This window comes from Lycorma delicatula, chromosome 5 (assembly GCF_047948215.1).
Source record: "Lycorma delicatula isolate Av1 chromosome 5, ASM4794821v1, whole genome shotgun sequence".
Classification (NCBI taxonomy): Eukaryota; Metazoa; Arthropoda; class Insecta; order Hemiptera; family Fulgoridae; genus Lycorma; species Lycorma delicatula.
In genome coordinates this window covers 165,094,246-165,108,769 of record NC_134459.1, presented here as the reverse complement: position 1 = coordinate 165,108,769, position 14,524 = coordinate 165,094,246, and the positions used below count along the sequence as shown (strand labels likewise).

Below are 14,524 nucleotides of genomic sequence, written 5' to 3'. Positions count from 1 at the left end.
TGTATGCAAAATTTGATAAGCTACTTTACCATATCTGTAGAGATAATTGAGAGCAAACAATTCCATCATTGTTAATGACTGATCTACCACTATGCTGTTAGAATTTTGCAAAAATATGAAGAATTCATTGCTAATGTAAATTTTTGAGGAAAAACACTATTAGTTATCAGTATTGATGAGTATGTATATTAATATAGTACAAACAGTAACAGAATACAATTAATATCAGCTCATCACATTTATTTAATTTTTTTACATACAATAATTTCCTGATGAAAGAGTTGTATGTAAGATCCAGATCTATCTCTGATTAAAAATTCACAAATGTTAATTTAGGAAGTTTTTAAATGTTCATTTAAATGGTAATTAAAAAAGGAATAAAATGTTTAATCTTACTTCCAGTGTTACAAGTAAATTACATCAGGGTAAGGATAATTATTCACTATAGTATTAATATTGTTTCTTTTATTTTTCTACCCATTTATATAGAATGATTTCAGTCTAAAGAAAGATTACATCATTCCAGTACTGGACAGCAAAATTTGCATATGAATACATAATACTTCAGAATTAATTTCAAAATAAAGAACAATCTAAAATAAAATAAAAAATATCAAATCTTTTAAAAGAATTATATTATAATGTAATTATAAAATGCATTACCATCTGAAAATGCAGGATGCCATGATAATAGATTATTGGAAATTAATGTGGTGAGTTTAACTTGTATATTTACAGTGTTTCGGTGGTTTATATTTTATGTATGTATAATACAAGGCATATTTATAAAGTAAGGACCATTGGCTTATATTTAAATATTAGCAGGTATGAACACAGTTGCATGCAGTGCCATTTATTGGCTTATTTACGAAGCTGCTGCAGTTGTTTTGATATTATATTTATTTGCCTGCCGGTGAATGCAGATCGCAATGTCCACAACAATTGTTTCTCCCACAGTTGTAAAGTGCGCACTGTGATTCAATTTTTTGTGTGCAAAAGGATCTTCAGCTGCTGAAATTCATTGGAAGTTGTGTTTACTGTATGGACCTACAATAATGAGTGAAGGAAAGGTTAGACAATGGTATGCAATGTTACTGGTGATTGATGATTAGTGCTCTAGCTGACGAATTTACACATATTGGACGCACCTCTATCTACACAATTATCACAAAAAATTTTGGATATCACAATTTGTCTGCAAGGTGGGTACCGAAAAAGCTCATCGACCAACACAAAGAGAAGAATGTGCAGTGGACTAGTTTTTGGACTGCTATTGACAAGATGGAGATGATTTGTTTTCCCACATTATTACAGGCGACAAGACTTGGATATCCTGCACCAATCAAGAATCTAAACAACAGTCGATGCAGTGGTGCCATTCAAGTTCGCCAAAACCAAAAAGTTTCAGCAGTCTCCATTCTCGAGTCGAAAAATGTTGGCTACCATTTTTTGGGATGTAAAGGGCTCATTTTGGTTGATTTCATGGAATGTGGATCAACAATTACAGCTCAACATATACTGCAAAATGCTCACCAAACTGAGACGTGCGATCCAAAATCAACGACCAAGGAAACTGTTGTCCAGCGTAATCCTACTGATGAATTTATTAATTGTTATTGATAATACTGATTTTCTGTAAGCATTAATTTTAGCTTATGTGTTTCTTTTTCTTTATGTGTAAAAAATTCATAGTATTGATATTTTATATTTCTAGTATACATTGTATACTTTATTGAAAACTGTTCAGTTTTTTAATTGTTGATCATATTCAGAATTGATTTGTATATTATGAATTATTAAAATGCTATAAATATAATATATATATTTTGCTTATTTTAAAAATAGTTAATTTTTGTTTGCTGTAATAGACTTTTAAAAAGTTTTATTTTAGCGTCATCATTTTTTCAAAAGCTTAGTTAAATGATAGTAATTTTTTATTATAGAACCAAATTTTAACCCTTTGACCAAATTGCATCTGACAATCCCATTTTTTTGTGAAGTGATGAAATATAAGGAAAGAATGAGGGAGAAGAAGGTGACAGTAATAGAGGTCCTGTTTCTGATCGGAATCAAAGTAGTTTACTATCTTTTCAGTGTGCTACTGAGCAAGATGGTAAACTATCTAAGATGGCAGCAGTTTTGATTTTTATCACATTTCTCATCATTTGTACTGTGTAGGTGATTAGAGGATAATGAGATAGGAAGAAACAAAATTCAAAACCATAAGAGTAATTAAATATACTGTTTAGAAATAATATAAAAGTAACATCTAGGGTTAAGTAATTTTCCCCAATTTTTTTAAAATTTATGTTGTTGTATTTATTGTAACTAAGTTGAAAAGCATTATCGGCTGATTTGGAAGTCAAGAGTTCCAGCGTTCTAGTAGTCAGTTATTTTTACACGGATTTGAATACTAGATTGTGGATGCTGGTATTCTTAGGTGGTTGGGTTTCAATTAACCATACATCTCAGGAATGGTTGAACTGAGACTGTACAAGACTGGAATTTTGACAATTCTGTTTTTACATGTCATTAATTAATGATGTACTTGAAAACTTATAATATTGAAATCTCTGTACAATAAGCATATTAAGCATTTTCTTGTCAATATCATCTGTATATTTAATTTTTTTTTTAAGTTTAGCGTCTATCTTTTTTAAAGGTCAAACTGATTGGTTGACAAATGGCTTGTCTCTGGCTCAAGATAGTAAAGGAAATACATTATTAGAAGAATTTAATTCTAATTATGAAGTTGTATTTGTTGATTTAACTGGTCTGGTTAATCTGACTTCAAGTGTTACAAAAGTAAATTACATCAGGGTAAGGATAATTACTTACAATGGTATTATTATTAGTGTTTCTTTTATTTTTCTACATATGTGCACACAGTCTGTCCAGTGGAAAATGTGACTGATGCGAAATAAAATACAAGACGTGGTTTATTTTTAAACTTCATTATTTTTTATTCAAAATAGACTCCTCATAAGTCATTACAACACTGGAAACAATTATAAAATTGTTCGAAGCACTTCCGATACTCATTCGTAGAAATCGCTTTCAAAACCGCAGTCAAAGCATTCTGGATATCTTTAAAACACCTTCCTTTCATCCCCAATTTTAGTTTCAGTAATAACCAAAAGTCGTATGGAGCCAAATTAGGTAAGTATGAGGGTTAATCAAGCACCACAATACCTTTTTTAGACAAAAAATTATGCATAATCTTGTACTTGTGTGCTGGTGCATTGCCGTGCAACAAAGACCATGTCCTTAGCTCCCAGTATTGCTCAAACTAGAATAATCCTGGCCCATAAACAATTCATAATGCAAAAGTAATAGTCGTCATTCACCACTTGACCTTCGGATACAAATTCTTGATGGATAATTCCTTTGGAATCAAAGAAAATGGTGAGCAAAGTCTTGATTCAGTTCTTCTGAACTCGCTTTTTTTTCAGTTTGGGTTCCTCTGGACTCTTCTATTCTGAGCTCTGATGCTTTGTGAATTGCTCATATTGAAAGCACCATGTTTCATCGGCTGTTATGATTCTTGTGATAAGGTCTGGATCCTTATCGGCTGTTCTTTTCATATCTTTGCAGTGCTCTACTCTATAATCTTTTTGATCGACAGTCAGTGTGTGCAGTACAAAGCAAGCACAGACCTTTTGTTTTTTTAAATCTTTTTTTAAAATAAGCTGGACAGTGAATTTTGGAATGCCAGTGAGCTCTTCGATGAGTCTTGCAGACACACAATGATTATTTCAAAGAATTTCAGTCACTTTTTGAATGTTTTTTTCAGTTAAAATTGTTATCGATGGACTTGGCCATTCAATGCATCTTCAATGGATCTTCATTCTTCGGCATCTTCAATGCTCTGTATGCTGTCACAAAATCTTGCAAATCATTTTAAAATGTTCTTACAGCTCATTGGCCGACTACCATAAACAGTCTGAATCATTTCAAAAGTTTCTGTAGCACTTTAACCTAACTTATAACAAAATCTATTGCTAGCAGATTGTTCTGTTCCATTGTTGTTTTTTCAACTGACATTTGAAATGTTACGTCATTCCAACTAAACAAGAGATTTTTTGTATAATCTTTTTAAGACTCGAATTATTCGTCTGTACTGTTACATTATATTTAAATTCTATTATGTAAACCACCTAGCATAGAATATTAGATAAAGACATATCATCTTACCTTAATTTTTTATGAAAGTACTTTTGTGGGATCTTGTGTCCTTAGTCAGGATTGAAATAATTTTATTATTGAACGATATAAATTTAAAAGTAAAATGCCAAAAATATGAAAACTGAGTATTAATTTGCGCAAGTACTGCTATCTGTTGTAGTTTTTATAAGACCGTCTCCCTCAAATACTGTCTGATGGTTTATCAAATTGAAACTTTGTTTGTATTTATATACGTAATATTTTTTAGTATATTTAATTTTATATTAACTTTATTAATTTCTAAATTTGTGTTAATATCAGAAAAAGATTGTTTATTAGATGTTGCCATATTAGATAACCTAATTTATTTTTGTAATTTCCATAATGTTCAAGAAATCCAGTGTTAAAGGAGATATTTGTTTTTCCTATATAAATACAATCACAATCATTACATTTAATTTTATAAACTCCACTTATAGTTTATTTTATTATTATTATTATTATTATTATTGTTCAATGCTGATAATGGAAATCCCATAGCTAAGGTATTTTATTTAAATACTATTCTAGATTACATCCTTTTGAACTGGTTCCCCCTAAATTAACAGGACTATCAAAAATTCATAAATTGAACATCCCAAAGAAACTTAATCAATTTTAAATGTGCCCCATGTTGTATTATATCCAACATAATAGATAAAATTCTTAGGAATTTAATGAATTTACCTAATAGTATAATCAGCAATTATGTCAGAAATATATTTACAGGGGTTTGAGAGTAAATTAGTACATGGATTCACTCATAAGTTTTAATACGGACATGGTATGTTGATGATATTCTCATTATATATAGCCCGGTAATAAACAGTGAGTATCAGTGAATATTAAACAAGTTGAACTCTTATAATGAAAATTTAAAATTCACATCTGAAATAGATAATAATAAAATGTTAAATTATTTAAATGTTAATATCGAAATAATTAAGGACAACCAAATTGAAAATTCAGTATATCAAAATCCTACGTCTAATAATATAACAATTTATAAAAAATCAAATCACCATTGGTCTTATAAAATTAACATTTATACAAATATGATTTATGGAGCAAATGCATACATAAATAACAAAGAAAAGTTAAGTAATGAAATAAACATTATTAAACATATAGCAACTGAAAATTGATACAATACTACTTTAATTAATAATATTTATTTAAAAATAGCTATCAAAACATAATATCTACCTTACCAACAATACATAATAAGACCCAAAAGGTTGAAAAATATACGTATATTTTTTCACTCATTTACTTTATATAAAGTATTTATATGCTAATAATATCATTGAAAACATTAGTAAAACTTACAATAAAGAAATGTTTAAACCAGCATACAAACCTAATAAACACATAATAAAATATTAAAAAAATACAATAATAATAATAATAATAAAATAAATATTTTGTGTGGAATTTATAAAATTAAATGTAATGATTGTGATGGTATTTATACAGGAAAAACAAATAGATACTTAAAAACTAGATTTCTTTAACATTATAGAAATTATAAAAATAATAAATTAGGTCTATTGAGGTTTATCTAATATGGCAGACCATCTAATAAACACTGAACATTCTATTTCTGACAGCACAAATTTATAAATGAATAAAAATAACATAAAATTAAATTTATTAGAAAAATATTACATTTACAAACTCAAACAAAATTTCAATTTGATAAACCATCAAACCGTATCCGAGGGAGACCGTCTTACAAAACTTGCAACAGATGTTTATTTATGATTTGTTAATTTGTCATAGTAATAAATAATTTATTATTTATGGTGTTTTTTTTATGTTCTTCAGTTATTACTGTTGCTGTTTGGTTAATGTAAATGTTAACAATCCTTCTTCTTCTATATCTGTATTTGAACCCTAATTTTTTTTAAAATACTGAACATTTTATTCCAGTCTACGTTACCGAATGCCTTTTCTAGGTCTATAAATGCCAAGTATGTTGGTTTGTTTTTCTTTAATTAAGAATAGTTGAAAAAATGAAAATTTATTAATGATTTCAAATAGTTACATATTTACTTTATTTTTCTACATAATCACAAACACTTTTCATATTGTGGAAACAAGCTTCTTCAAACCCACTGCATAAAATTCCATTGCCTGTGATTGTAATAATTTTTGCACTGAGATTTTCAACTCCTAATTTTCCTCAAATCATTGAGACACAAGCCAGTTTTTGAGGTGTAGGAAGAGATTGTAGTTACTGGGTGCAAGATCAGGACTGTAAGGGAGATGATCAAAAATCTCCCATCTGGATTTTTGAATTGTTTCTGTTGTGCATGAAGTCGTGTGTGGATATGGGTTATTGTGAAGAACAATTTCTGTCTCGGCATTCCTTGTCGTTGGTTTTGAAAGGCATGATACAATTTAGAAAGTGTTTTGCAGAAGACTTGTGATGTGATGGATGTTTTAGTCATGGAACCATGAATGTTCATGGTTCCATGATTGGTTTCATCAAATCAGTCTGGACATTAGGCCTGCCACTTCTCTGTTCATCATGAACATTTGAACGCTTTCCTTAAGTTAACGACACCATTGCCTCACTTTTCCTTCATTCATTGTGGTAAGCCCATATGTTTCACACAATTGATGGTGAATTTCAGCAGCATTATGTCCTCTTGCATTTAGAGATCTATTCACTGATTGAACTTCACAACTGGCAGGATTTGTTTTACATCACTCATTATAATACACTACCTCGTAAAGGCAAACAACAATGACAGGCAATGTGGAGTTTACACGCGCAGAAGACCGCTTAAAGTTACTACGCAAAACCAGTCAGTGTTGCCAGTCGCTATTTATAACTCATCAGCCCATACTTTTACCTCATAATGAACCTTTCCGCAAGCATTTTGCCATAATTCACATCCTTTAATTCCCAGGATAGTCCTCTCTGATGTTACAGAACCATCAAGTATCAATTTTATCTATTGGAACATATTTTTTGTATAATTTTTTTATATTACATTTTAATGTAAACTTCATGTAAGTTTGTTTCTTTTATTTTAGCTGTTATTCAGCTTGGACATTCAAGTAGATGGCCAGAAAATGTTGAAGCTATTAGGAGAATTCATGCAGCATTTGTTATTGAAATAGCCAAGGCATTAAAAGAACAGTGCAATTTGTTAACACAAGTTTTCCCTGATCATGTAAGAATATTCAAAGTAAGTTAAAAAAGTAGTAATGAGAAGTTACTATAATTAAGGGATGCTAGAAAAGGGACTTTAATTGTTGTATCTTCTTTTAAAACTAATGTTATATATTCATTCTGTGTCATAGAGTGGTAATATAGAATATTTCATATTCTTAAAATTGAAGTATATTCTAAGACATTATGTTACTAAAGATAAGAATAATCCAAATGTTGACAAGTTAAGATTTTATTTTTATGTACTTTAATATTAAATTGCATTATTTAAATTGTTCCTGTTATATGTTGAAACACATATATTTTCTAAATGTTAGCTATAATGTCAGCCAAATTTTTGTCCTGTTTTTATTATCACATGATGATAAAAAAATATTGTTATGAATTTAGCAAGTTTTGTTTTATATATTGTAATGTTTTATACATTTCTGTTTATGCTGTGGATCATGTAAAATATTAATTTATTAATATAAAGTTTGTGATAATTTCTGGAATTGTTATGTTTTCTAATTTATGGATCTGTAAATACGAAACTAATATTAGTTTTAGTAAACGATTAATTTTAGTTTTTTAGTTTGATTAATTAACTTTTTAGTTTATTTCTTAATTTTTGTACCAGTGGTGTTGAATTGATTAATTAAGAGAACAATTGGATTAAAATTTTATGTTATATTTCCTTCTCAGTTGCATTTATTTTAAAGTTATTTATTGAATAGTGCTTTATTGTATTTAAAATGAATTATCTAATAATATGCAAGCAGCGAAAACATTTAATAAACTTGGTTGTGACGTAAGTGTTCTGCATCCTCCAACTTGAAGCAGCATTTAAAAGGTTTAGAAATATCACACTGTACTGATTTTCAAGGAAAAATTCATGTATTTCAAATTTATATGTGTTAAGGATGTGAAGCAATGATTACTGGAAGTTGATTTCATTTCTAACTTGTAAATCATGATCAAAATCACAATTTTATCTGTAACTGGTTTGTATCTTTATTAGTCACAGAAATAATAGATCTGGATACTGAAAAAAAATTATTGAAAGTATTTATAATTATAAACATTTTCAATTTAATTTGGAATATATTACTTTTTTATGAACATTTTATTACTGCTCTTCATTTAATACATCTATTTTGTTGATTATTTTTCATTTTGTACTGGAATCTGTTTGTCTTTTGCTAAGCTTTTCCTATATTCTTAAAAAATCTTTTAAACAAAAAGTGATTCTTCCTAAGAATTTATGAATTTTCCTTACAATTTACAAAGACCTTTTTTATGGTTAGATGTATGATATTTTTAGTCTTTTTAGTTCATCATACGTATTTATTTGGAATTTTAGAAACCAAAAAACACGTGTTTTTTTTTTACTGTAAGCACTCTTTTTTACCTTACCTTTTGCTTATCATGGCCTATGCCAGTTCCTTTTTTTTTCATAGTTTTATCAAGAAGTACATTTCTTGATTTTGAATTTTATCAAATTGCTTTTTCACAGTCATCATTTTTGATGGCTTACTCATCTATATTTTATGAGTAAATAAGAATAAAACTATAAAACAGAGAAAAATCAACTTCTAAAAAATGCAATTAAAACTATGACATTTTTCAGTTCTTTATTAATTGTCAACCTTTTGACATTGGCACTAGAATAATGGTCAGTAAGAGTGGTAATTATTTTTAATTAGACATGCACTTCAAAAGGTTTGCACATTCTTAAAACATTATTATTTTTTAAAAATATTCTTAAGTTTATTTTCGGTTATACTTTATTTTTACCTGTTATATCATTGAACACTCCTTTCATTTTTAGCACATGCCATTTTTGTAATAATAACAGTAATAATACAATAAAATATCATTAGCACATTTTATAGGTAGGTGTTATTATTTAAGTATTATTATTTTGTTTTGTAAATGATAGATATGTATGTATAAATGGTGTTTGTTTACAGGATGGATATATTTTCAAACTGAGAGTTGTTTATCCTAGGGAAATAGCCTTGATGAAAGAAATCAAAACTTCTGAAGGACTTATTGCATACAGAGACACGACTGAATCTCTCAAAATGGAACAACACTTGTTACATTTACCAAAACTGACAGGAACCTTACATGGGTAATTCATGTAAAATTACTTTCACTTTGTAAAAAGCACATTTTATTGTTTTAATTTTTCTTCTACTAGTGTTTTTTTTAAATTTAATAACTTATTTTTTATTGATTTATATGTGTTCCTAGTTATATCATTTTATTGTGTATTCATCAATATTATTACAACAGATCAAAAAATATACACTAAACCTAAAATCGCAAAATTTTACTTTAAAGATATTTACTAGGATTTTTTATTCTACTGTATAAACATAATCAAGATTAGTCAGACCAGTTACCTCAATAGCTCTGTTAGTTCATCTCTGATTACAAAACAGAGGTCCTGGGTTTGATTCCCAACCAGAGTTAGGATTTAACAATGAGGTAAGAACTATCTTTCAAGGTCTATGTATTAATTACTAAAAGTTGTACTGAAGTCTCTCTCCTTTATGGATTACTCTGCGTTCTTTTTATTTGACATTTTAGACTGTCTTGCAGCTTGGTGAGATCATGTCCTTGGTTTCTACCGTCATTCTGAATTGTTGAATTAATTCTGTAAAATTTGTTTTGATTTTTTTATCTTGTTTTTTATTTAACAGCTATTTTGATACAATTACTATCTTTTATATACACATTAAGGTTATTTTGATTTTAAAATATATTTAAGCAGGTTTTTTTTTAACACAGTAACTTTGTTATCATTAACAGTTATTGGCATAAACCTATAGTGCCAGCAGAGTAGCAGTCAGTTATCTACAAAAGAAAGCTCCATTGTTTTGGTTGATTTATTAACCAGTTTATTAAGTGTGGCTTTTGTTATTGCTATACTTATTCCTTTCATTTTCATAATAGTAAATGCCATGAATTGTTTTTGTTGTTGTAAAAGTATCAGGTTATAACATAAGCAATTAACTTATCTCTAAGGGCCCTTGCCTGTTATTCATAAATAAATTAAACTAATTAACTCTTTCATGTGTCTCTTAATATCTTGTATTTCCCTGATCAAATGGCTCCTCCCTAACAACGTACAAGATACATTCCTTATTTTAATATGTTTTCATAATTATCTAAAGAATAAACATTTTTCTAGTTTTAATCTATGGATATATTATCTATATAAAAAATATCATCTTAGATCAGCTACATTTTTGGTTGTTATGGTAGATTTCTTATAATTTGATATTACAGATATAATAAAACTTATTTTTTACAACAATGAATGCAAAAAAAAAATATAAGTTCCATTAGCAGTTTTAAATTTTTTCTGCTTCATAAAATGCATTTTGCTTGCTTCATCGAAAGCCAATGAGAGAGATGTTATTTTTTTAATTTCTCACTTAAATGTTCTCCCATTTAAATTAATTTTTGTATTTCATGACAGAAAGCTTTTTATGTGCAAGTCTCATCTCAAAACAAATCAGAAATTGTCTAGTTTTTTTTTAATAATTGGTTAAGAAGCATTGTTCCATCGCCTCTGAGTCATTTAATGGCATAATCCTGGTGTCTGTTTCTGTAAATTTATAGTGATTTAGGATTAGCAACCATTTTTAAATTAAGTAAAATTTAAAACCACCTATACTTGGTTATAATGCAAATAGTTTAAATTGTAAATATGGCTTATTAGGTCACCAATTCAGTGTCCAATGCATCTGTCCAAATACTAAAACTAGCTTTTAGTTAGTAGTATAAAATAAATTAAGTTTCAGCTAATTGTATTATCACTATCATCATGGAACCAGATGGCAGATTGTTCAGGGATACCTCAGTTGTGGCTGCTTTCCAGATTGCTGGAAGACAGCTCTAGTTAGGGAGCTTCTAAACAGAAGGAACTTAGTAAGATTAACATTTATTGGCTGATTAGCCTCTGGCCATCCCTTGGTAATTTGCTTAAGCAGTTGAATGAGAAAAGCTCCAAGGAACACATTGGATATTATTCAAGATTGAAGCTGGTACAGTTACATGAAAGAGGCAGGGACTAAGGATTGTATTATTACAATCCTGTATGACAGAAAGCACCACATTATCAACGTAGTGTTGCTTTCATGTCTTGGAAATTTTTATTCATATCAATTGATTCCTTCACTTGGAGTTTCCAAACACAGCTGGAAGTACACGGATTTAGAGAGTACGGTGATGTGTCAATAGCGGCACCACTAACAACTACTACTAGCACTATGTTACAATGGAGGTTACTTTCCAAACTGCCCTTCTACATTTGAAACAGTCTAAGCAAGATTTGTGCATAAATGGAGTTTACTCTCTAGGATATATACTTATGGAGCCTTTGTAATAATTATTGCATAGAAGGGATTTATTGGAGTAGTTCATAAAAGAGTAACAGAACTACAGATCCATCCAGAAAATTTAACAATTTTCATTGCGTTATCTACCAACAAAATTTGTTTGCAAAATTGATTAAATTCACAAATCTTAAGGAAATTGTAGTAGCCAGTATTATCTTCTTATCTTTTTTTCCTGTTTAGTCTCCGGTAACTACCGTTTAGATAATACTTCAGAGGATGATATGTATGAGTGTAAATGAAGTGTAGTCTTGTACATTCTCAGTTCGACCATTCCTGAGATGTGTGATTAATTGAATCCCAACCACCAAAGAACCCCGTTATCCACGATCTAGTATTCAAATCCGTGTAAAAATATCTGGCTTTACTAGGACTTGAACGCTGGAACTCTCGACTTCCAAATCAGCTGATTTGGGAAGACGCGTTCACCACTAGACCAACCCGGTGGGTAGCCAGTATTATCTATATTTAGTCATGTGCACTTAATAATTACTACCAATTCAAGGAGTATTTGGCAGGCCTATTTTCGTATTGTGAAGTGTAAATGTAAATATGGTTGAGTAAAAGTAAAATGTTAAAATGATTTTGTGATCTGTGACAAGACATTGCAAATTTTATGGATATAAAAAGAAACACAATCAAATAAAAGGTACTGAGTGGAGTGTGTGATTTAACATACCTTTTATATGTCATCGGATACCTAAATGAAGTGAATCTTAAGTTCAGTTCTTTACCAACAAGGATAATTGATGTAATAATTATCCTTGTTTTGCAAAAACAAGGATAACCGGTTCATGAGTTGCATGGACATGTCAAAACATTTTGTAATAAACTAAGATTGTTGGAGAGTCAGAAAAGAGCTAAAAATTATCATTTTCGTACTTTAGCAACTAATAAAAATATCCCTTATTGTTATGGAGAGATGAACTGAAGATGATTCAAGGTTTGCTGACTTCCAAAATAAAGACTTCACGTACACTATGTTTGCTCGTCTGATGGATGCTGAAGTAAGTAATGTGCCAGGAAACCTACAGATTTAATGTTAGAGAGCTTTAGGTAGATTTAATACTAAAATCACTATTTAACTATGGATTTTTATGAATTTATTAAGTGGTGGGGGGGAAATATACAAATTTATACACCTTTTAATAAAAATCATTAATTAGTCTTTTTGGCAGCACATTTATATGTATGAACACTTTTTCCAAGAATGAAATTGTAAATTCAATTAATTAAATATTTAGACAATCACAGGTGAAAACCTTGAAAATTATATGTGATTTTCCTTAAGTAATATTAACATCAATATTGATAGTCTCATAGTTCAAGTACAAGACCAGTTTCCTTCATATTACATTTTTGTATCATTCATTATATTATAAAATTATGTAGAGCTTTATACCAAAGTATTATATAATAAATAAATTAAAAATGAAATATTGCAGTAGCAACTGTTTTAATTTACTTAATATATTAATTTGTTTTATTTAATAACTTGGTCCAGTTCTTGACTCGCAGACAATGATCATTTGGTTCCTAAATTGTAAATGATTGTCCATGCCTGTCTTAAAGTACAATACGTAAAGTTCAAGTTAAATGAAATGCTTACAGTCTGATTCTTGTGATGAAGTCTGGATCCTTATCGGCTGTTCTTTTCATATATTTGCGGTGCTCTACTCTATAATCTTTTTGATCGACAGTCAGTGTGTGCAGTACAAAGCAAGCACAGACCTTTTGTTTTCCTAAATCTTTTTTTAAAATAAGCTGGACAGTGAATTTTGGAATGCCAGTGAGCTCCTCGATGAGTCTTGCAGACACACAATGATTATTTCAAAGAATTTCAGTCACTTTTTGAATGTTTTTTTCAGTTAAAATTGTTATCGATGGACTTGGCCATTCAATGCATCTTCAATGGATCTTCATTCTTCGGCATCTTCAATGCTCTGTATGCTGTCACAAAATCTTGCAAATCATTTTAAAATGTTCTTACAGCTCATTGGCCGACTACCATAAACAGTCTGAATCATTTCAAAAGTTTCTGTAGCACTTTAACCTAACTTATAACAAAATCTATTGCTAGCAGATTGTTCTGTTCCATTGTTGTTTTTTCAACTGACATTTGAAATGTTACGTCATTCCAACTAAACAAGAGATTTTTTGTATAATCTTTTTAAGACTCGAATTATTCGTCTGTACTGTTACATTATATTTAAATTCTATTATGTAAACCACCTAGCATAGAATATTAGATAAAGACATATCATCTTACCTTAATTTTTTATGAAAGTACTTTTGTGGGATCTTGTGTCCTTAGTCAGGATTGAAATAATTTTATTATTGAACGATATAAATTTAATAGTAAAATGCCAAAAATATGAAAACTGAGTATTAATTTGCGCAAGTACTGCTATCTGTTGTAGTTTTTATAAGACCGTCTCCCTCAAATACTGTCTGATGGTTTATCAAATTGAAACTTTGTTTGTATTTATATACGTAATATTTTTTAGTATATTTAATTTTATGTTAACTTTATTAATTTCTAAATTTGTGTTAATATCAGAAAAAGATTGTTTATTAGATGTTGCCATATTAGATAACCTAATTTATTTTTGTAATTTCCATAATGTTCAAGAAATCCAGTGTTAAAGGAGATATTTGTTTTTCCTATATAAATACAATCACAATCATTACATTTAATTTTATAAACTCCACTCATAGTTTATTTTATTATTATTATTATTATTAT

The 14,524-nt window shown here is 29.0% G+C and overlaps 1 protein-coding gene across 5 annotated transcripts in view; it reads left to right on the top strand.

Moving 5' to 3' along the window:
• Positions 1–14,524, top strand: part of LOC142325561 (nucleolar protein 6-like) — a 102,824-nt gene that overhangs the window by 44,199 nt on the left and 44,101 nt on the right. For 3 of the 5 annotated variants that reach the window (XM_075367453.1, XM_075367454.1, XM_075367455.1), the window contains 2 exons: positions 7,249–7,403; positions 9,340–9,503. In XM_075367453.1, coding sequence (XP_075223568.1) covers positions 7,249–7,403; positions 9,340–9,503 — 319 coding nt within the window. Of the gene's footprint in view, positions 1–2,662; positions 2,821–7,248; positions 7,404–9,339; positions 9,504–14,524 lie in introns of those variants that run through there. The other 2 variants (XM_075367462.1, XM_075367464.1) reach the window with 2 other exon arrangements.